This window comes from Furipterus horrens, unplaced genomic scaffold (assembly GCF_987537825.1).
Source record: "Furipterus horrens unplaced genomic scaffold, mFurHor1.1.pri manual_scaffold_3, whole genome shotgun sequence".
NCBI lineage: Eukaryota > Metazoa > Chordata > Mammalia > Chiroptera > Furipteridae > Furipterus > Furipterus horrens.
Genome location: NW_028327173.1, coordinates 124,839,840 through 124,865,305, shown reverse-complemented (window position 1 = coordinate 124,865,305; position 25,466 = coordinate 124,839,840). Strand labels below are relative to the sequence as shown.

At 33.2% G+C, this 25,466-nt stretch overlaps 1 protein-coding gene across 4 annotated transcripts in view; it reads right to left on the bottom strand.

Moving 5' to 3' along the window:
- Positions 1 to 25,466, bottom strand: part of RALGAPA1 (Ral GTPase activating protein catalytic subunit alpha 1) — a 234,646-nt gene that overhangs the window by 129,731 nt on the left and 79,449 nt on the right. For 2 of the 4 annotated variants that reach the window (XM_090270127.1, XM_090270128.1), the window contains exons 13-17: positions 23,569 to 23,717; positions 18,412 to 18,541; positions 16,570 to 16,807; positions 15,407 to 15,568; positions 9,666 to 9,806 (exon numbers count right to left, since the gene is read on the bottom strand). In XM_090270127.1, the coding sequence (XP_090126253.1) occupies positions 9,666 to 9,806; positions 15,407 to 15,568; positions 16,570 to 16,807; positions 18,412 to 18,541; positions 23,569 to 23,717 (820 nt within the window). The remainder of the gene's footprint in view (positions 1 to 9,665; positions 9,807 to 15,406; positions 15,569 to 16,569; positions 16,808 to 18,411; positions 18,542 to 23,568; positions 23,718 to 25,466) is intronic. The other 2 variants (XM_090270129.1, XM_090270130.1) reach the window with 1 other exon arrangement.

The window sequence follows — 25,466 nt, the reverse complement described above, 5'->3', positions numbered from 1 at the left end:
GTTTGAGAAGCAGGCTTAGTATTCTATGTTATTACATTGTTTTTGCTGCCTGAAGTGCTAAGTATGTAAAGTGATAAGTGTGTAAGTAAATCCTCAAAAAATATTTCTGAAATAAAATAATACAAAATGAAATACTATTTAATGAATACATACAAATTAGAAATTTTAGAAGTAAAATACAATGTCTTTGAATTCATAACGGCCTTTATGTTACCTAGAAATAACTGAAAAATTTTTTTTCAGAAGTCAGAATATAAAATAAAAAAAGGACAAAGTCAAAAAGTCAGATGTTGCTATTCATTAGGCTTGTAACACAAAGGTTATAAGTAACCAAACAATCAAAACGAGAAGATTTACATATCTGTAAAACAGATCTTGTCCAAGATCACAAAGTAATTTATTGATGGTGCTAGGCCTAGCACTTAGGTTTCCTTACTCTGGACTCTGAGACCAGTCTCCTCATTTATAAAATGGGGACAGTAATTCATAACCTTCTCAGGGTTCATTGTACGGATGAAAGCATTGTATTGTCTTTCTGATATTTCATTCATATCATCCTTTTTGCATGAGGTCCAAATAATGCTACTTTATACCAAATCCAGATCAAGAGAAATTTGTATTATGCCAAGACTCCACCATACTCCTGAGGATACACATTTAGACTTCCTACATAGGTAAATACACAGTATTAGCTAAGTTTCTTTTATCATTAAGTTGAAAATATAATACTTTAAACAACGCTGGCTTTTTTCTTCATGCCCTCCACTTAAGAAACTCTTCTAAATGAGAAGTAAAAGATCTCCTTAGGATCTCCATATTTATGCATTTATGCTCATTATTTATTATTGTAGCAGATAACTAAGCATATCTGTGTATCTTAATAACTGTAAATATTTTGGTTTATCTCCCATAATTGATCACAAGAACCTCTGCATAGAAGACAGAGATTTTATTCAACATGCACAAAATATTCTTTCCACAAAATATTCTAATAGGATTCAGCAAGGTTCATGACAAATACTATATAGCTTTTCTATAAAAATTCTTAAGAATTTTATAGTTAAATTTTTATTTTGTCAACTCCAAATTCAAAACCAAGATTTTAAGTTTTACTAAAATCTAATGTCATGAGACCAGCAAATAAATAAACTTCAGAAAAAAATGTACTTTTAATTTTTAGTATTCTTTATTGATATTTTATAATTTTTCCATTCTAAAGCAAGTAAAGATTACTGTGAAGTTCTGTTTTTAAAAATGTCTTCCCAAATCCAGTGTTCACCTTTCATATTAGAAAGGTAAAGGCTTATTTTAGCCTAAGTTTTTTCCTTAAACTTTTGTTACCACATATGAATATCTAAAACTTTTTTGCAGTTTAACATTTTTTTTAAAAAATCAATATTTTTCTATCAATAATGCAGTTAAAGAATTTAAATTAAAAAAATCTTTTTTGAAAGTTTTAATCTTTAAATATAGTTCTTATATGAGCATATGACAATACTAATTGTAAAAAATCGAAGAAGAAAATAGTTGCTGACAGGAAACCAATGTCAACACTTGCATAATTGACTCTAATGAGCCTTAAGTTTAAAGAATATAACTGAACTTTGGTAAGAAGAAAAAAACCAAATAATAGCTAAACCATATATAGTCTTTTCTACATGCTAGGCATTGTTCTAAGAATCTTACATATATTAACTCATTTAATCCTTTTAACAACCCTGTGAAGTATGAAGTATGTGTTATTATCCCCATTTTATAGATGAAGAAACTATTTAAGTGACTTTCCAGAGGTTACACGGTTAGAAAGTGAAGAGCTGGGACTTGAAGTAGGGCAAAAATTAGTCCATGTTCTTAATCTCTCAATATCATTATTTTTTTAATTGGTAAAAGTTGTATTATTAAAGCAGTTCAGTGAGTTATTGCTATAAAGATAAAAATCGTAGAAATCAAAACTTAGTCAAGCCTTGGCCAATGAATGGCTGAGTTGGTTGGAGCGTTGTCCCGTAAACCAAGAGGTTGCTGGTTCAATCCCCAGTCAGAGCACATACTAGGTTGTGGGTTCCGACCCCTGTTGGGGTGCATGCCAAGAGGTCACCAATTGATGTTTCTCTCTCACGTTGATGTTTCTCTCCCCATTCTCCCTCCCTCCCTTCTCCTCTCTCTAAAATCACTGAGCATGTCCTTGGGGTGAGGATTAAAAAAAACAGTCAAATATAATATTTGTAAATTATCCAGAAGAAACCAACCGGTGAAGTTTGTACTGGATTGCTGAAAATAATGGTGGCGTCAGGTTAAAACAAAAATGGTCTTCACAATAATGTGATTATGCTGCTTATATTTTACCTTGAAAAATAACAGGCTCTAAACTAAATTAGTTTAACTTAAAGCATTAGTAACCACAGAATGAGCAAAACAAGAAAAAAATTTTTAACAAACTAAAAAATACTTCTGAACTTTGAGAATGATTCCTGTAGAGCCTACAAAATATAGAAGTCAGTTTTATCTCTGAATTTCCTAGATGTTTATTTAGCATTAAAGTTTTCTGAATTAAAAAGTAGTTCTTTTTCTGAATATTCTGTTTCAAAGAAAACTTTTCTTTGCTATTTCAAAAGATAAGCTGTAAATTAAAGTGTAATATTAGCATCTAATATGTAAAAAAAAAAATAATGATTTTTTTCCACTAGGATTTGATTTGTGTTAACATCATAATATCCCAATTGCTTAAGTTAGTTCTTGTCATATAGTAGGAGCTCGATAAACAGTGGTAGAAGAAAAGTGTCTTTTGTATTAAAAATTAGTAGTCACTAATTAGTAAAATATCAAGTTAATTCTTCAGGAAAAAAAAAATCTCTTAAATTATAATATTAACATACCACTAGACAATTTTAATAATTTCTAAAACAAGGTACAGAATCAAGTGCCAAAATCCCTTTTACCAAAGTTAAAAGTCTATTATTAGTCAATCATATAGCTATCAGTAATAATACATATTTTTACAGCTCTTAAATTCATAAAATTACTTATATTAGTATATTGAAATTGATGTCACTTTGAAGCTCAAGATTTTTTCCCCCTGGAATTGCCTAAAGGAAATGACAGCTTCCTTTATGTAATTTTTACCTATTTGGGTACATTGTAGTTCTCTGCAAGAACTACAGAGCATCTGTTTCCATTTTTACTACTAATAGAGGCTAATAAAAACTATGTTTTTAAGACTAGTAGTTCAGTTTGTAGGTAATTCGAAGCACTACCTATATCATTGATATATGAAAAGACTAAAAAGCAACAAATCAGCTTAATTTTATTTTCAGACCACTAAAATTTAAACCACTTAACTTTTACTCCTTTATCCAATATTTTTCCGCTGATTCTTAAATTCTGGAAATAGACAAATGACCACTCACCATCTTTTATGATAGGAAAATTATACTGTTTAATTTGTTTATGAACATGTTATATAATGCCATGTTTATATGAGCTTCAGATTTTCTTTGAGATGTACTTTAAAAAAAAGATTAACAAATTAATTCAGCAAAAAAATCTTAACTTAGAATTATGCTTGAACCATCATATTATAGGCAGAAAAACTATAAAATATTACTATCACATATTGGTGATAAAAAAGAAGTTGAGTGTATAAAGAAGGGCCTATTTGTCTGATTAGAGATGGAAAATTCTTTTCCTGATCAGGCAGAATTTAGGAATATGATGGGGTGTGAGAGATACCATCTTCTTTCTCTTAAAACTCAGAAAATAGAAGTAGAAAGATCAAAATATTTTGCTCTACAGAGCTCAATTAAAATGATGAAGCACTGTTAACATTAGCAGTCTATGTAATATGGCCTAGACAGAGTATTCTCTAACAGCAACAAATGTGACAAAGGAGCAGTTTTGAAAACTAATAGAAAGAAAGGAGGTCTGCAAACAATTTCAGGGTGAAAAACCCACAGCACTTGATTAGAAAATAATAAGAAATAGTTACAAAAATATAAAGTCAGTTGTCCAACATGTGTATGTTCTTTTACATCCTTTCTTTCATTAAAGTATTATTTTTGAAAAGTAAAAGCTAATCTGCATAAGAACAATTATTGGGATTTCTGGCTGCTCTCTAATCTGTTTATCAGGAAAATTAAAGACTGTTAGGCTGAGCTATCAAATGTGTAGAAGTAGAAGCTACAATAGTGTTAGAAAAAGAACAGGGAGAGTGTGCTTGCCCAGACACCAGTAAACTTGTAGAGCTTTAAAAAATAATGTCAGATCCGTGTGTAACCTCCAGCATAGAATATCAAAACCTCAGGCAGAAGGCTGGAAAAAAATACTTTTCAACAACAGATAAATTTGATGTTAAGAATTACAAAATGAGTGAGAACCCCAACCGTCGTTCTCATCGGATCTGAGGTCAAAAAAAAACAAACAAACAAAAAGAATTAGTGTCACTGACACAGTGCCAGTGCCCTTGAACTAGTCTTCAGAGCTTAAACTCTTCAAGGCCCTGGACGGTGTGGCTCAGTTAGTTGGAGAATCGTCTGGTAACCAAAAGGTTGCAGGTTCGATTCTGGTCAGGGCACATGCCTAGGTTGTGGGCTCAATCCCTGGTCTGCGCACTTACCGTCCTCAGTCTGTGCGCATGGGAACCAAGCAATCGATGCTTCTCTCTGGTATTATTGTGTCTCTTTCTCCCTTCCTCTCTTTGCTAAAAAGCAATGAAAAAATGTCCTTGGGTGAGGATTAAAAACAAAAACAAAATAAAACCTCAAGAATATTCAACTGTTCAACTACTTTTAAGTCTATATAAAGCTGTAACACACAGCAACACACTCAAAACAAGGTAGGTAGAATGTAAATCTAACCTAGAATACTTGGGAGGAAAAAAAAGAGCTGGACAAAAATAGGGTATTTTGAAAACTGGTGGTGCATTTAAAACATCTTAGTATGCTAAAAAAGAAAGGAATGAAAAGGATGTGTACCCCGCCCCCCCATGAGAATCCAAGGGTATCATATAAACATTGTTCTGGAAAATTCTACTTCTAATCAAAAGCTAAAGTAGTTCTATTGGGGGTGGGGGTAGGGGTGGTGGTGGTGGTGGTGGTGGTGTGTGTGTGTCTGGGTGTGTGTCTGAGTGTTTGCTATAGACATCTCAACTCCTGATTTAGGTGATTTTATTATGGGTTCAATTAAGCCTGCTCACATAAGAGAAAGATGAAAATCATTTTTTTCTTTATGTAGTTCACTTTCCTTATTAATTGTCTCTGTACCTTAAACTATTCTAAAGTAAAATTTATTCAAACCTTGGAAGAAAACACAAGCAAATTAATAGTTGGATTGGTTGAGGATCTGAGACTCAGATTTTCTTTAAATTTAGCACTATTTAAAAAAAATCTGTTTAGCCCTGGCCAGTTTGGCTCTGTTGGTTGGAGTGTCGTTCTGTAGACCAAAAGGTTGCGGGTTCAATTCCATGTCAGGGCATATAGCCACATTGCAGGTTCCATCCTGGGTACAAGACAACAACCAACTGTTGAATCGATGTTTCTTTCTCACATTTCTCTCTCTCTTCCTCTTTCTCTCTCTCTCTCTCTCTCAAAGCAATAAAAAGATATCCTCAGGTGAGGATCAAAAATTTAAAAAGTCTTTTCATACAATTCCTTTCATCTCTTCCTCTCTCTTCCTCCCCCAAACCTCTCCCACTCAATGCACCTAACACCTGAAGAAGCACACTCTAGGCCTCAACTTGCCTTCAAGAACCATAGGGGCAATTAAAAAATCCAGTAATTCAGATTTCTTCTGTGTAAGCTTATGTTAGAATAATCCTGTTAAATTTTCATAAAGCTAATATTTAAAAGGATGGTTAATTCAATGTCTTCCAAATTTATTCCCTATGAAACCTTAGTGTAATAGGATTTCAATATGTATATCTGGAAAAGTTCTCTATGATTAAATAAGTTTGAGAAATATTGAATTGAACAAATTTTAACAGAATTTCTGGGGGTCTTTAATATAATGATGTACAATATGAATCTTTTCTGGGGGTCTTTAATATAATGATGTACAATATGAATCTTTAACCCTTTATACACCTATTAACATCTCCTAGAAAGTGTTCTCAATTTACACATCATCTTCGAAGATGCTGAATTCATTTACAAGTCACTTCTCAGGAGATTTTTGCTGCTACTTCTTGTTCCTTGCCTCTTTTAAGTCCTAAGATAAAAGTAATCTTTACTCAAAATAAAGTCTAATCATGCTTTTATACTTTATATAAACACACATACACAAAACTGGAGGCAATTGTTTTCAAGTTATCAATAAAATACATTGGTTTGGAGAATTGTGTATGTTTTTTTCTATACTTTTCCATATAATCCATATTTCTTAAAATTAACATTATGATAATCAGGTAAAAAATTTGTTTTGATTAGTAGTAGTATCTCACTACTTTGTATATCTTTAAGTCTATCATAGAAGGCATTTTACCCAAAATAGGGGACATACAAATAACAAATAAAGCTGCCAATAAGGAAATTCCTTTCATTCTTCATAAAAATACCTCCCTCATCAAATCATAAAAAGGTGCTCTTTCTGAATTATATATCGGCAACAATGCAAGAATTCTGAAACAGGAACTTATTCTGGCTCAGAAATTACTTTAGAACGTTTTAAAGAGAATAACCTCACCTTTGAGCATTTTAATAGTATTTCAGCACTTAATGTGAACATTTGCCAAAATATTACATAAGTTGCAGACAATAAATTTTGCAAAGCCCATAAGACGCTGAGAAAAATAAATCTTCCTCAGAGTTTTAAGACAGTAGGATATTTAATCCAAGCAAACATTTAAGAATTAGTAGTCAAACCTCATTTTAATTTTTCTAAACATGACAAAAAATGGTTTGCATTAAATGCTCTAAGTATATTAATAAAAAACTTGAAGCAAAAAAGATTCAAAGAGGCATTTACAACAAATTGGGAATTTTTTTCAGCTATATCTAATTTAGTTATTAGGAAAGAAATACTGTTTTGCTTGCCAATTTAGCTAACTAAATTATAATCTGATGTAAGCAACTGAAATCAGTGCTACTTATACAGGAAGGTACAGTGTCCTCATGGAGCACTGAAAACACAAAGCAACCTAATTATTTGTAGTTAGGCATCACATGTAACAAAAATATTTTTCTTCCCTATTATTAAAATGCATATTATTCTATTTATATATTTTCCAATCTTACTACTTTTTGCACTAATAGCTTAAATTATTAAGATAGCCTAACTTTACTGGTGTAAAATATATTCATTCATCATCAATACTTATTGAGCACCTAGGTTTAGATCTGAGGTCAGATTTTCTATTTTATCATTATCAATAAAACTGCAAAACCAAAGATCAATTTCATCATAAAATTCATTAGTAATTAATTATTTCTAATTAATTATATTTTGGGTTCAAAAACAATACTGAACACTCTCAAAAATATAATAAAGAATATAATAAAGTAAACTTCCCAATCAAGGTGTTCTGAACTAGAAAACACAAGTATATCATATACAATAATTGAATATTTTATTTTCTCATTAAAACAAAAGCCAATACAATAGGGGACTCAAAAAACCTGGAATTTATTTACAAAAAATTGTGTATTTATTCTTCATGTTTAAACTTAGTCACCTTCCAAATATTCTCCATTTGATGTGACACACCTATCGAGATGTTTTTCCACTGCTCAAAGTAGTTTTTGAACTCGTCAATTTTGATGCTTTTTAGTACTTCTGCCATTTTTTTTTGCTTCACCTCTTCCATGTTGGCAAAACATTTCCTTTTGAGGGCTTTTTTCATTGGAAAAAACAAAAAAAAAAGTCACTCAGGGCAATACTGAGTAAATAGAGCAGGTGGGGCATGGGGGTAATGCCACTTTAGGTCCAAAACTGCAGAACACTCAGTGCAGTGTGGGCAGGTGCGCTCATAAATCACCCACCATGAAGTGGGCAAATGCACTGAAAGAGTCTTCAAAAAAATTCACTGAAGCCCAGTGCAGCCTCTCACAACACCAGCTAGTACACTACTAATAAAGATGGGTTTCTAGAACACTCACTTAGTGAGGGAAGCCTGTACTACAAGGGGCCTGCCCGCCAGAAGATATTTCTCTTTTGGGGGGGTTCCCCCCTCATATTAAGTGTTTTTCATTTACAGTACTTTCAAAGAATACCAAACACAAGAGTGTGTCTGTGTGCCTATATGTACTTAACTTTTGGTTTGAGAGAAATCTCTGATCTTAATGGTATCAGGGATGGTGGAAGGGACTTCACGTGAAATAACATATTAATAAAAATACACCTACCCTCATATAAGCCTGTTCAGTCCATTAGGAACTGAAAGGTAGATACGTTGTTTTAAACACACACACACACACACACACACACACCAGCAACCTCACCATATGTGGCAATGTACTCCTAAGAAGAGAGAGAGGAAAGTACCCAAGAATGGTCAAGTAACTTTCTTTGAGCTAGCTCCTTTTACATAGTAACTACATTCAATATGAGTTTGTATTTGTCTAAACGACAAGAAAACAAGACATTATAGGATTTTATTTAAAAAAAAAATCTATGCTGATAAACATTAAAAAGTGGTTTGTGTGTGAGGGAGGGTAGAGACTAAAAGTGTCACTAAGAGTTTTGGGGGTAATAAAAGCTTTCTATATTTTGTTTGTGGTGATGATTAAAAAAGGTGTGTATAATTCTCATTAAACTGAACCCAGGATCTATACATTTTATTATGTTAATTAAATATTATTAAAGAAACTATCCCAGTACTTGGGATCAAGAACCTCAGGCAGAACTGAAAGGCTGAGCAGATTTTGAGGCTCCCTAGAAACTGAAGCTTCACAGAACGGTTTCTTTATTCGGTTTAAAAATGAATCAGTTCTTGCCCTGACTGGTATGGCTCAGCTGGTTGGAGTGTTGCCCTGATCTGAGTCCATGCCTAGGTTGTGGGTTTCATCCCTGTCTGGGTACATAAGGGAGGAAAGAAATCGATGCTTCTCTCTCCCATCAATGATTCTCTCTACTCCTTTCTCTCTTTCTATAAAGAATGAAAAAATGTCCTCAGGTGAGGATAAAAGAGATGAGTAGTGAATTCTTAGAATTTTACATACTATTATAATCTAATATAAATACAATGATTTATTATACAACAACTTTTAGATTGTGTTCTCTTGATTATTAACTCCCCTTGCTTAGCTTCATTACTATAGATGATGGAGAAAGCATTATTCAAAATTTACTCTGTTGCTTATTAGTAAAAACAATGGGAAATTAAAAGTCAAGGCTCTGACTTATCTTTTGTGAAACATCTATGACATAAATATACACTAGTATATCTTTTAACCATCTGAGAGGAAAAAAATCAAACATAAACAGAAAGAAATTGGTCGTTTACAACCTAAAATATTGGACATTGGCACAGCACTAAACTTAGCACTTCCAGAATGAACTGTAAAGATAGTATTAGAGTTCAAATAACTCAAATGTTGATTTCTCAGCCACTTTCCCAATTTCCCACACCTCCCCCAAAGAAATTAACTTTGAAGAGTTTATTTGATTAAGCAAAATTTGAAAGCAGAAGGATTAAAAAGTGAAAAAGGTGGTGCAGAAATTAGCAGAGGTGGCACTACCTGAAAGCTCATCAGAAAGGGGAGTGAGAACAATATCAGGCAAGAAGGGTTTGGAAGTATGGATCAGAACAGGAGCACTTTTAGCACTGCGTATATAGGCCGATGGCAGAGCACATTCACCAATGGATCGGCTTCTCATGGCTTTAAAAAAAGGAAAAGAAAGAAGTGGGGAAGGAAAAAAGAAGAGTGACTATAATGAAAGGCTTGTGTCACAGAAAAAGCAGCAACAGAGAAAACTAAAAAATACAAAGGAAGGAAATTTTAAATTAAAACATTTCAGCACCGCAAATACTGGCAAGCTGTAAAAGAAATCAGAGAATATATATGACATTTCAAATGTAAATATTTTGGTGTAAAGCAGGAAAATGCTTTTTATTATTAGCAGTTACAATGGTACAGCATTAAAAAACAGCATACATTTTAATAAGCCCTATGTTCTCAAAACCAAGGGTTGAAAAGTTCATTGAATAGAAAGAGTGAAAAACTCAGTATTATTAGTTCAAAAAAAATTTTGGTAGCATATTTGGGCATTTCTCTGAGCCATTTAGGCAATCTTAGACATTCTTCTTAATGAAGCTGAATTCCAAGAAAAATAATTCCTATCTTATACTCTTTCCTAATCAAGTGTCAAGGTCACTCTCAGGTCTTTTAAAGAAAATTTTATGTAATTCATAATGTAAAGAACTGAATCTTATGGTTAGTATTCTTGGTAGGAAAAGAATACTTAATCAAATCAGTATCTCTTATTTATATGAAAATCAATATAGTTTTTAAATTTTAAATAGAAACATTAACAGAAAATAGAATTTGCAACCAGCATGAAGGATCAATTTACTGAGAAAATTAAATAAGTAACAAGTTTGTGCTTATTCAAAGTCTTACGCGTATTATATAAAAACTTAGAGGATTAAGTTTTTAAAGGTAAAAACTGAAAAACTGGATTACTTTTTAAAAATTGTGTATTTGGTAATGTCTTAAAAGGAGAGTCAACTGTTCTCAAAATTAAAGACAAATTTTAATACACTTAGATCTAATTAATAATCAAGTTTATACTTCCCAAGCATTCTTTAAATTAACTATTAGTTTAGGAATTCCTGAATAAATAGTTATGTGTATTGCTGTGTATGACTAAGGGACTTAAAAAATATTGCTAATATGCAGTGTAATAGACATTGGTAAAAAAAAATTTAAATTTTAACATCAAGTTGAAATCTTGGGTTTTACTCATTATAAGAAACACCTGGGCACTACTGCCCAGGTAGCTCAGTTGATTAAAGGTTGCCCTGATACGCCAAGGTTACGGATTCAATCTCCAGTCAGGGCACACACAAGAAGTAACCAATGAATGCATAAATATATAAATGCAACAAAAAAATTGATGTCTCTCTCTCCCTAAAATCAATAAATAAAAGTAGAGGGGTAAAAAAAAAGGAAAAGAAAAAGAAAAAAAGCAAGAAACAAACAAACACTTGGCTCCCTGATGCCTACATTTCTTGGCCTGTCACATAAGACCTTCGTAACCTGGCTGCGCTAATCACTGAATGTCATCTTCAACTACCCTCCCATCCTGCTGCCACACAGAATTTTACACTGTTCCCTTAAAATTTCATGCTCTTTCACAACAGCACAGCTTTGTGAGTTCATAATATACCTGGTTTTCTTTTGCCCTTTATACTCAAAATGTCATCTCATCTGTGTCTTGTCTCACTCTTCCACATAATTACTCTTAAATATAGCAATGAGAAAAACAAGAATTCCTGCTTATACAAAGCTTACCATCTATTTTTAGTAGATTGTGTGTTTTCTATGCCAGCTTCCCAGCTTTTCAAGTGCAAAAACTATATCCTCTTATCTTTATATCCCTAGTACCCGGCATATATGAGCTCGATAAATCTTTACTGAAGGAATATCTGTATTTGAGCAGCCCAGCATAATTTCAGTTGTTAACATATAGAGGAGAAAAGCATAAAAAATATTAACCAAAAACGAAAGGTATGTCAGGAGTATATAACTGGAAAAGGATAATTATAGATTTTTCAAAAATTTTTATTTATGTTGGCAAAATAGAGTTCCTGAAGAGCAGTTTTTAGATAAATTTATGTGCAGCAAAACATGGAAGGTTGGACTATATTACGACAAGGGCAATAACCTGTCTTCAGTGTTTGGCTTGTCATGTAATGTATTAAAAATAAGTGTATTTTTAAATTGAAACCATACACAAAATGTTAGAATCTGGCCCTACTCATATTTTCCTACTAGTTTCTTTTTGTGAAAGTGACCAACAATTGTATAATCCAATTTGACATGTATACACCATTACAGTACCATACAGAATAGCTTCACTGCTCTACAACCCTCTATGCTCCCCACTTATTCATCCCTCCTCCTTGCCCTATTCCCCTCCCTCCCACAACACCCCTACAGCCCTGGTCACCAGTGACCCTTTTACAGTCTCTAGTTTTCCTTCTTCAAGAATGTCATACGTAGCCATTTCAGATTGGCTTCTTTCAGTCAGCAATATGCATTTGGGGCGCCCGCACATTTTTTCACGATGCAGTAGTCCACTTCTTCATATTGCTGAATAATGTTCCATGTGTGGATGTACCACAGTTTGTTAATCTATTCGCCTACTGAAGAACACCTTGGTGCTTCCAAGTTTGGGCAATTATGAATAAAGTTGCTACAAATATTTGTATGCAAGTGATTGTACAGATAAAGAGTATGTTCAGTTTTTAAAAAAACTACCAACTGACTCCCAAACCGGCTGTACCATTTTGCGTTCCCACCTTCGATGAGAGTTCCCGTTGTTCCAGGAACATTTGGTGTTCCAAATGAGCACTTGGTGTTGTCAGTGTTTTGGATTTTAGCCGTTCTAATAGGCATGAAGTGGCATTTCATTGTTTTAAGGGCAATTTAATTTCAAATCCTACAGATTAAAACATACAGATATATCTGCATATCTGTACGAAGTATAGATATAAACATAACTGCATTTTGTACTATTTTTAATAGCACAAAATTGGAAATTAACTAAATGTCCATCTTCAGGATACAAGTTAAATTATGGTACCTCCACGTAATGAAATATAATGTAAGTTAAACAATTTCTGATACGCAATAACCTTTAAAATGTATCATTATAGCTTGACTTCACCTCTTAGGACTTTTCCCTTCTTACTCCACACTCCAGCCACTCTGACCTCCTTATTCTTCTCCAAATACCCAACCACACACTTGCTCCATGGCTTTTACTTTTTCTTCTGCCAGGAACACTCTTTCTCTAGATATCTGCTGTCACTTTACTCAGGTCTCGGGTCTTAAATCATATGATTAGATAGGCCTTCACTAACTTCCCATTTCCCCATCATACACTCTTTTTCCTTACTCTGCTTCACTTTTCTTCTTAACACTTACTACTTCTTGTCACATTTACTGGTTTATCTATTTTATAATATGTCTCCCCCTGAACACTACAATTGTCAGCTTAAGTGGAATTAATCAGTTTTGTTTCCACTATCTATAGCCTCAACACTTAGAACAGTGCATCCATAGTGAGTATTCAGAAAATACTTTTTTCATTTGAATGTCTAAAAAGCCATGGTTCACAACAGTGTGTATATTATGCTCTATACATGGCTACATGTATAAAGTATCTATGAAGCATGCTCAAGAAACTGAGAATAGTGATTGTCTCTAACGAGGTGAACTGGGAGGATGGGGAGTAGTGATGAGGGGAACATTTACTAGAATGTATATACTTTAACATAGTTTGAATATTTAACTAAGTTCATTTAGAAAACAAAATAATAATTTTTAAAAATTTAAGAAAATATATGTCCAAAGAATATCCTAATTTAATCTGTTGCTTCTTCTAGTGTTTTCTACCTTTAGCAGATAGGTACCTTTCTTAACAAAAATTGTAATGCTTTAACTTTTTATTTGATATGTTTGTTCAACGAACAATCCAGACAAAATTGCTTCAGCATAGGCACCAAAGTCAGCTATAATTTGAAGATGAATATTTTACACACTTATATAACATGCTTTTTAAAAATTATAAACATACCAACATGTTAATAATTATTACTTCTTATTAGATAGTGAAAGTCTTTACATTTAAACTTTACTTTCTACACTAAGCATAAATTACTTCTATAGAAAAAATAAAAGGAATTTAAAAGAGATTCAAGTTTTAATTAAGTAAAACAAAACAAAATTTTAAACTGGAACAATTCCTGCCCTGACTGGTGTGGCTCAGTTGGTTGAGTGTCGTCCCATAAAGTGCAAAGTTGCCAGTTCAATTCTGGTCAAGGCACATGCCTGGGTTACGGGTTTGGTCCCAGTCAGGGTGCACACAAGAGGCAAATGATTAATGTTTCTCACATCAATGTTTCTCCCCCTCTCTTTCTCCCTCCCTTCCCTCGCTCTAAAAAATAAAAATAAAAAGAACAATTCCTTCCTAGCCAACAAATAAATATGTTCTCTAAATGTAATAGTAATATAAAATGAAAAAAGTCATTTCAGATGTAATCTTCTAAGAATTTCAAAAAGTGATTCTATACCAAAATTTCTAAATACTGTTATTTATTTCAATCCATCAATATTCCTTTTCCTTGTATCATTTCTTATTCTTTTTTCTTGACATATACAATCATTACAATTCTATGCTTATTTTATAGGAAGTAAAACAGTTGTAGAAATATAATACTTTTGAAGGATTTAAACCTAACCATGATTTTTAAGTCTTTTAAATCTTTAATTTCCCTATTCTCTTTCTAGTTGTGTTTCTTCCATTAGAATGTAATTCTTTACAATTCAGAACCCATATTTTACCCATCTCTTACAACAATGATTTTAAATTATTTTAAAATTAATAATGTTTTTCACTGATTACCATTAAATATAGATACATTCCCACAGAAAATCCTCCTTCCATTGAATCATAAATTATAAAGCCTGAAGTAACTTTGCAATTTTGTTCAGGCCCTACACAGATGAAGTAAGTGAAGTCTAGAAAGGTCAGTAAATTGTCCAAGGTTAAAAAGCTATCTAGTAATGAAAGAGAGTGAAAAAAGAGATCAGGACAAAACCCCTTTGTTTTTCATTATTGCACTCTTTCTACTACAATTCAGACCAAGTTAAAATCTTTAAGAGGGAAAGGGAATAAAATGGTAGCTAAGTCCATAGTATGCTGGGTGATCCTACATCCAGAAATTCTTCCCATCACTGTTCCTCTGTTGCTATTCCCAAGATTAAGAAATTTTTCCATGTCTGTTAATAGCAGCAAGGACCTAGCAATAGAATCCACTTGGCCTCAATTCTGCAAGTAGAAAGCATGTATTCCTTGCTGGAACTCTGTGAAGCCAATCTAAATATATAATTGTAGCACTGAAAATTTTCCATGTTTATGAGTATATTCACTTAGTAGAAACTATATCAGTTAATGCATGTGTCTGGAAAGTGAATCAGTTCTACGTCAACTCTGTAAAATAACAGTTTAGAATGACTGATATCTACAGTAAAATAAAAGCAATAATGTAAGATAAATCTTAATGCCATAAAAAAATAACACAGCATGCCATTGGACTCTGAGTACTATTGAAAAAAAAAAGGTTTTGCTATAGAAGTGTTTCATTTAGTACTAAAAATCAACTGATAAGAAAACTGCATTTACATAAAATGTTATAAGGATTATAAATGGATTGCCCTGTACAATTCTCATGATTTCAAAGAGTACATACCAACAGTTTTTTGCCGTACTATTATCCTCGCCTTTTCGGTTCCGGGGGAACCAGTGGTTGTGGCGCTTCTCTGTCTCATGGGAGCTTGGCCAGGTTGATCACGACTCCATCCTCTAGAAAATGACTTGTCAACTGAAACTTTCTGAAATTCATGTCCAACTCCTAGAAATGAAGATTTGCAATGTTAGCATGCTATCACCTGATTAATAATCTCTTCAAATTATGTTTGCGAACTTACCTCAGACTCTTATTCATAATGTATTATAAAGTAACGAGATAAAATGCTTATGTACTGTAACATTTTACGTAAAAATCATATTCCAAAATGGATGCAGTTTTTAAAATACACCATCAACAATAAATTATTATTAATCCTCTGTTACCTACTTGATTCCTAATAGAAATGAAACATTTGGACAAGTGAAAATAGGAAGCAAGCTAACCAAAGCCATCCTGTGGCGGAAGTTACTAAATCTCTGCCTGTCAATAGCCACTTGGGAAACAAATAGTCCAGGAAAAAATGGGTTGGTCACATACTTACCATCCCGCACTATTGTTAAGTGTGAAATGTGACTCACATGTAATCTCTAGTTAGCAACTAACTATTAGTAGTAAAAAGTACTAACCAAGGATCATAACAACTTCTATTAATGATATAATCACTGTTACTGTCCTTCTATCCATTTTTAACATTAGAAAGATAACATAGTCCACACCTAGAGAATGTTTGCTTTTAGTTAAAACTAAGAAAATGTTTTCAAAAAATTTTTCAAAAAATTGTTTTTAAACAGAGTACATAAAATCACTAACTTTTAACAAAAAAATTGTGTGTGATTAAACGGGGAGTGTTCTATAAATTTCCATTTTGGTTAATTATTAAAAATAAAATATTTAAGATTCTGAATTATTGCTTTAACTTTAGCTAGATATGTACAGAACACTTCACCTCACATCAAAATTACTATTGATTTTAAGGCTCTTCAAAAGAAACTTAAAAGGTACCTACATATTTTATTGTTGAAAATTTTTAACCTTCAAGGGTAAATGAAGGAGAAAATAATGAAGAGAAAACATGACTGTTAACCTCAGCCCCCTCCCTGGCCTGATCTTCTAAGACCAAATTACTTAAATTTACATGGAGCGTCTCTGTGAACAACTCTTACCTTTCCCTTTGTGCTTTTTTTGCTTCTGTTCACTCAGCTTATCCAACGGTAAATCACTGAGATCCAAACTATATAAATTTCTAGCTAAAACTTTAGTTAGCGTCTCCATAGTCAGTGACCATTCAGTGGCTAATTCTTCCCAATAGGTCAATGATGACAAGACTGACAGTAAGTCATCCCATAGTTCTCGCGAAATATAAACATTTAGATTTGCTTTGATCCAGGCAACTATAAGAGTCTGTAAAGATAATCAGAAACAACAATGAAATATATTCAAAATCAGGCATTCAATTATTAAAAACTTACTTAAAAACAGAATAACATCCATGACCTTTACTTGGTGCAAAGTAATTCATGCAATCATTAGTATCTACTATATATTTCAGTTCAACTATTGCCAAATCTCAACATCCTAGGAATTAAGACAAGATGCCAAAACTGAAATCTCCCTATCGTTGTAGCTATCCTTCATGTTCTTTTACATTAATGTTAAATAAATGTTTTTTATAAAGATAGAAAGTTGCCCACACTATTAACCATTGAAATTATTGAGTAGTTAATGGTTACTGAACTAAAAAGAAAACCTACATTCTCAAATTAAAGATAGAAATCACTACCTACATAATTTGAACATTCTAAATTATAATTTATTAGAGATGTAATTAACTTAGTGAAATTTTTTGAAAAATTATATGTAAACTGAAGGATAAAATTAAATTTCATTGCAAAAACACCAGAGGAATTAATGGTGTTCTGTAATAAATCCAATCAAAGAATAAAACCTTATTCATAAAAGGATAAATAAAACTGATCAGCCAGTACCCAATACTGAAGATATACCCGACTATTGAAGAAAAAAACCACAAAATACAGTTTTTCAAAAAGCTGAACTCTACAAATTTTATTAAGGACTTTACATAAATTTACATGTTAAATGTAAAGATGAAAATAAGCAGAGTTTACAGTATGAAATATTAATAACTAGTGACCTTTCATTCTATCTTTAAACATTCAGACAACAACAGTTATTCCACATAGCAAGGTAAAGTCTTCCTATAGCTTCCACCATTGGGTTAGTTCTAATAAGAGGGAAATTTAAAAAAGAAAAAGAAAAAGAATAAGAGAAAGAAAGAAAAAACGAAATAAAAAGGGCTAATAAAATCAAGAGTTTAGATAATAACTGTAACTGGTGTCAAAGGATTATCCACTAGCAGCATAGAATTTTAGGTAAACTAGCATATTTGAAAAATTTTATTTGAATGCTTATACTTATGGTCAAGAATTAGAAAGACAGCTCTTATTTCTGACATTAAGAACTATTTTATCCATGTATTTGTATTTAATGTGCCATCTTAAAAAGATATTTTGCTTTCTACTTTCCAAAGAACCCATAATACATTTGAAGTCAGTGTCTGATCCTCAGGTTGGCAAATATAATGTATAAACTCCTATATAATCAAACTACCACTGATACTTCAAATAAATAAGTGAATAGAATAAAGTCTTATGACAAGTAAAAATCTTGATCACTTACTACTTTCCATTACTATGGAACAACATGAAAGAAAGTTTTGGCTTTCTAACAGAACCAGATATCTGGAAACTGATAAAGCTACCAGGCCATTACTCATGAAGCCTTCCTGTAGCTTTTTGCAATCATACAAGTATGCCACACAAAAGATAAATATCATCAGCCTATTTTAATAGTTTTTTTCTCAGACCTGACATTTCCTCCAATTTTATAGTAGGTTGTGAATTCGTTCATATGGCAAATAGCCTGTTTTAAAAAATACGTATCTATCCATCTATTTAGCTATGTATGTATTTATTTATTTTTATTGCCTGGAAAAGTGGTCCTGCAAGTCGACCTGCCAAGGTCATATTTTTTTTCCCCTGGAACTGCAGAAAAGCTTGTGATGGCATCTTCAGTACAGACTCCGTGACTCTGAGCAACACAAGCAGCATCTGTTCCCTTAAAGTAAAAAAAGGTAATTAATGTTTCTTTCTTGCATATGTTTACTTTTGGTAATGAGTAACTTTTAATATTTGTTATAAAAATTGTATTATCTTTTAATAATTCAAATACCAAATCTTTCAAATTTAAAAAATTCTTTGAAAAAATATTCTACTTTATAAACCTATATAATTTTAAAAGCATTTTCAGCCATAATACCCTTTCATCAAATAAAAACTTATGCAAAAGCTGAAAAACTGGGGTGAAAATGTAGAGACTGCTCCCATCCTTCCACCCCACACATCAAGTACTGACCTCAGGGAACTGTTAGAACAACACCCATCCAAATGTACAATATAGTTCTACCTTGATCCATCTTTACAATATGGAGAAAAACCACACATCTAGAATTAAACCATATTCAATTACAAAACTACATGATTTTATTAACCAATTTCACCCCAATAAATTCAATTTTTAAAAAACCTATATTTTTAAATTTAATATTTACTAATTTGTTTCCACTGATATTTTAAGATTAATAGATTACAATGAACCTGAGAAGTAGTCAAGGACCATCACCCTATTGCTTCTTTCCATTCTTTTTAGTTTGGCCATGTTTTAACCCTTTGTATTCTTTGTGTAACTGCAAGTCAAGACAATCCTAATATTATCCTTACCTTGTTTTGTTCCTCTAAATGTTTATAATTAAGATAAAAAAACTACCATATTAACACCAGTAATTCAATCATCTGTGAAAGAAGCTGACAAGGGGGTTACAGTTTTGTGTATAAGATTAACAGCCCAAGTGCCTATCAGAGCCCTCTCCTCTTTGGGAGATTACTTGCTGGCTCATTCCAGGCATATTAATACATGTAAAAGTCCATGTGAGAAATACGGCAGAAGCAGCAATAGATTCCATATTTAGATGCCATGGTTTTAGTGGGAAGTGAGGGCAAAATCAAATAGACAAATATCATTCAATGAAAAACATCCTGACTTCCGGCCAAGATGGAGGCCTAAACAGACACGCTGCGTCTCCCTCCACAACTAAGAAGGAATACAACTACATCAAAACTGGAAAAAACAGAAGTTCCAGAAAATTGAGCTGCATGGAAGTCCAACAAACAAAGATATAAAGAAAAAATACTCATCCAGACAGGTAGGAGGGGTGGAGAGGACTCTGTGTGATGGCAGCAGCAGGGGCAGCAGCAGCAGGGCAATGGAAAACACATTCACTCGTTTTAAAAAGTAGGAAGGGACACCTGGTGAGCACTCCCAGCACCAGAGCAGACCACACAGCCCATGGTCCCAGATCCCGGGAAAATCAAGCCTCATTGCTTCTGACTGTGCAAACCAGTTGGTGGCTGCAGTGAAGGAAGAAACTGCTGGTGTCTCAGGAGAGTCCACTTGTTTGAAGGGCCCCCACAGTCCTAGAATGTCCACAGACCCACCCACTCTGGGAACCACGGCCAGGGCAGCAGCTAGAGGGGTGCCGGTCCAGTGCGGAAGTTGGGGAGGTACCTGGAGGGGGTGCAAATGCTGGGCAGGCAGCATTGTTCCCTCTCAGACCCTTCCCCCACATACAGTGCCACGACATGGTGAAACAGGTCGTCCTATACTGACAAATCCCAAGGCTCCGTCCCTTACAACGTAACAGGAGTGACAGCTCTACCTGTGACATGGAGGCAAACAAACACAGAAGACTGCCAAGATGAGGAGACAAAGAAGTATGGCCCAAAAGAGGGAATGGATCAAGGTTCCAGTGGGAGAACTAGGCAATGAGGAGATAGCCAACCTAATAGACAAAGAGACAACCAACCTAAAAGATACAGAGTTCAAAACACTGGTGACAAAGATGCTTACAGGCTTCACAGATATGCTTGAGTATGGCAGACATATAAGGGAAGAAGTGAAGGCTATGCTAAAGGAAATGAAGGAAAATCCACAGAAAATCAATGGTGAAGGGAAGGAGATCAGGGTTCAAATCAATGATTTAGAACATAAGGAAGAAAAAAACAGTCAACCAGTTCAGAATGAGGAAACAAGAATTGAAAAACATGAGGAGTGGCTTAGGAACCTCTAGGACTTTAAACATGCCAACATCCAAATCATAGGGATGCCAGAAAAAGAAGGGGGAGAGTAAAAAATTGAAAGCTTATGTGGAAAAATAATGAAGGAAAACTCCCCAAATTTGGCAAAAGAAATACACACATGCAAGTCCAGGAAGTAAAAGGAGTCCCAAACAGGCTAGACCCAAAGAGGACCACACCAAGACACATCATAATTACAATGCCAAAGGTTCAACATAAAGAGAGAATGAGAAAAGCAGAGTATTACCTAAAAAGGGGGTGCTTGCTTGTAAGACTATCAGCTGTTTTCTCAAAAGAAACTTTGTAGGCAAGAAGGGACTGGCAAGAAGTATTCAATGTGATGAAAAGCAAGGACCTACAGCCTAGATTACTCTATCTAGCACAGTTATCATTTAGAATGCAAGGGCAGAGAAAATGCTTCCCAAACAAGGTAATGCTAAAGAAGTTCTTCATCACCAAGCCATTATTATATGAAATGTTAAAGGGACTTATTTAAGAAAAAGAATATCAAAACTATGAACACTAGAATGACAACAATCTCACAGCTATCAATAACTGAATCTAAAAAATAAAAACAAAATTCAACTAAGCAAACCAAAATAGGAACAGAGTATGGGGATCATTTGGAGGGTTATCAGCGGGTAGCGGGCAGGGGGAGAAATGGGGAAATGGTGCAGGGATTAAGAAGCATAATTGGTTGATACAAAAGAGACAGGGGCAAGTTAAGAATAATATAGGAAAGGGTGAAGCCTTATATGCACGACCCATGGACATAAACTAAGGGGGGGGGGACTGCTGGAGGGAAGGGGGCTATTAGACGGAGGGAAGAAAAGCAAATAAAAAATTGGGACTACCTTAACAACATAATCAATAAAATACAATTCTAAAAGATCCTGAATTTATTAACAAATAACACATGCAGTCATTAATAAAATAAAAATCAAAGGTGCCACATTTATAATCCTAGGCTTTCATCTTAAATGAAATAAAACTATTTGAAATCAACTACATATGCAATAAAGTATATATTTCCAAATTAATCTTACCTGATATGTGCTCAACTCTTAACTCACTCATATATCAGATAACCTTTCTTCCGTAATACTGTAATAATGATTTTAACTCATAAAGTCTTATAAATTCAATAAAAATATATGGGTAATCTCTCATCGTGCTATGACTTCAAGGGAATTTATAAAAATTAAGAAAAAAACTCTAAAATTGTGTTCCACATAGCAAGACTCTCATTTTAACCTGGCTCAAGAGCAATGATTCAGAACATATAAAAAGTAAAAAAGGATGGACTGACAAAAGAACAATCAAAGTAGTATAGTTACTGGCTAATAATCGAAGCTCTTAAGTCAGAAGGATCACAGTTCATATTTTGGCTGTGTGGACAAAGATAAGTTACTTAATCTCTTTGTGCCTAAGAATCACCATAAAATATAGATATTATCAATCTCATTGGGTGCTACCAAGATTGGCTGGTGTGGCTAAGTGGATTGAGCACCGGCCTGCAAATTGAATGGTCGCTGGTTTGATCCCTAGTGTGGGCACATGCCTGGTTGTGGGCCAGGTCCCTAGTTGGGGTGTGCAACAGGCAACCGACTGATGTTTCTCTCCCTCTCTGTCTCCCTCCTTCCCGCTTTCTCTTAAAATAAATAAACTCTTAAAAGAAAGAAAGAAAGAAAGAAAGAAAAAAATATATGTAATGTGCTTGAAAAAAATACCTGGCACAATAAGTGTTTCAAGTAAGTTAATAACAATAGCTACTTCTAGATGTAGCTATATTAATACTGTTAATAAAGAATTTTTTCAAAATGCCACTTTTTTCATATATAGCAAAACATAAATTAAGAATGCTCTTTGACTAAGTACTCCCACTCTTTAAGAATGAGTCAAAGGAGAAAAATTATAGGTATAAGGATGTTACTGGTTCCCTCCTCCAACAAAATGAAATAACTATATATCCACTGACAGGTGACAGATTAAGAAAATTATGGTACACACATATGGCGTATGTGGTTTGGTGAGTGAGCTTTTGGGCAACTTTTATTTTCTTTTTAAAATTGTTCATTGTTTGAATTTCATAATGAACCTGTATCATTTTTATAAAAACTAAAAAACAGCTTTTCTCATCTCCCCCCCAATCCTATTTTTTTCCATACAATTAAATCTTTATATAGTACTAATACTATATAAGGTACTATGTTAAGAAACAGAGGAAATATAAAAACAAACAACCAGTATATACCTTTTAGGGCCTCTCAAAATAAAGCCATTTTTTTCCATATATAACAAAAGTTTATACAAGTAATTACAGATCAAGACAATTTTGACAACTATAACAGAAGTGCTAATAATGCAGAATTAAAGGAAGGAAAAAACGTAAGGATAGAAAAAGGAAGATGAAATCTAAGAATAGTTATGGTGACAATAGGAAAAGATGGCAGGAATTAGACATTGTAAAGAAAGTTTAGGATGTGTTCAGGAAAAAATAATTCGATGAAGCTGGGAGGCAGAATCTCATCCTGCAGGGTGAAGTTTAGGCTTGAGAAAAAGCTAGAATATAAAGCAAGGGTCTGCCTGCACATGGCCTTAGCCTTAAATGCCAGGTTGAGGAATCTGGCGTTTATACATTCAATCATTTACTTATTCATTCACTCACACATGCATGCATGCGTTCATTCCTAGGGACGCAGGAGGCCATCATATGTCCACTGTAAAAAAATAAGCCAAGTGGTTTTGTGGAAGTTTGATGAAAGATGTTGAGATAAAGTGAAGGAGACTATTGTTGTCACCATGATTACTATATAAAATGTTATATTTATTCATTTATTCAATATAAGCCTCTATAATATTGAAACAAGCTCTGTTCATAGATACTATTCCTCTAAAAATTACTATATTCATATACACAATATAAAAAACATAAAGAGTAAATATTTTTACCAAGTCTTTTTGTCCATTGATACTTGTACAACCATGAACCGATAAATGTTAAGAATGCGTTTACACATATCTGTGTGCTCATCCAGAAGACTTTTCATTTCATTTGCAGGTTCAAGAAGAAATATGTTGGATGAGTTTATAATAAACACCTAAGATTAAAAAAAAAATCATTAGCCATTCATTATAGAATTTCAACAGCAAATTTCTTATTCAAAGGAAAAGAACCCTTAGATGCTGACCACTGGGTGATCTATAATGAACTTAAAAGCATAAGACCATAGGTTAAATATATATTATAACTCTACTTCTACCCCAGCTTGATACCTTAAGTTTAAACTCATTAAACCTGTGTATTATTATGTTTATCTAGACAAACAGTAAATTACTATGTGGCATGCCCCCCCCCCGCCAAAAAAACAAATCAACATTTTTTTAAACTGACAGCTTTACTATAATAACTCTATCACTATCATAAAATGAAAGGAACACTTAAAAATACAAATAATTCAGGATAAAAATGGTACCTATATCAAGAATTTTCTCAATGAAGTGCTCAAAGATTTCCTCTTTTTACATGTATTTTTGGCTATGTCTGTAGACCTGCTTTGGTAACAGCAGAGTGCAATAAGAGACTAACTGTTACAGTACTACTAATAAGAATATATCAATATGTATCCTTGACTAAATTCATTATAATCAAATCATCAATTTTACTTTGTTATTAGGGACAAAGTTATAACGGTGACAGGTTTGTGCAAAGGCACTCAAGGACACCTTGCAAAATAGAACATTACATCTATTATAAACCTAGGTCATTCACATCTTCTGCATTCATAATTCTGATTTAAATCCCCTGGATGAACTAGGTAACAAAAAACATGTAATATCATATGAGAAAAAAACATTAAGCTAACTTAAAAATAGTTAAAATAGAAAAAATTTGACTCTGTGGGCTTAGCAACACTGACCAAAAAAAGCAAGCAAGAAGCGCAAATAAACATTAGAAATGAAATAAGGAATAAGGACACAATTAAATATCCAGTAGATAATTTTAAAACGACAGTTCAGTGAATAACTTTATGCTAATAATTGAAAATTTAATGAAATAAATTACATTGTAGACAAACATAAATTGCCAAAACTGACTCAACAAGAAATAGAAGAGATGTCTACATCAAAACCATGAAAGAAAGTGAACTGGTAATCAAAGTCTCCCTAATCCATCACTGAACACCAGGCCCAGACAGCTTTATAGGAAAAGTTTTGCCTAACTTTCATGTAAGATGACCTCTATTTTACACAGGCTGTTTGAGAGACAAAGATGAAGGAAAACCACCCAATTTATTTTTATAAAACTATAATTCTGTTATCAAAAACAAATAAGGACTATGTAAGAAAAGTAAATAAGAGACCAATATCACTTATGAACATACAGTCAAAAATCCTGAAAAAAATAGTAGCCAATTCAAAGTCAGCAAAATATAATACTTTATCACCAAGTAGTATTTATCCCAGAAATGTAAGGATGTCTTGACATCAGAAAAGCCTATTAATTTTAACCCTTTGAGTGCTGTCACTGTTAAGTGACGCTGACAAATTTTCCCCAAAGTGCCAGCATTGCTCCCAGTGACTCTTTTTTCAATGGTTATAAATGTAAATAACAATGGAATAATTCGTATTTTATGTTTTGTTCTCTTTTTTTTACACCTCAGGTTATATATTGATGTAACTTTTTCTCATGTTGATCCAAATTTCGAATTATGCATGGCACTCAAAGGGATAATATACTCTATCAATATATTAAAGTGAAAAAAGTATGATCATTAGAATGCAGGAAAAACATTCAGCACTTACTCGTTATTAAAAAGAAGAAACTTTAGCAAACTAAGATAAAAGGT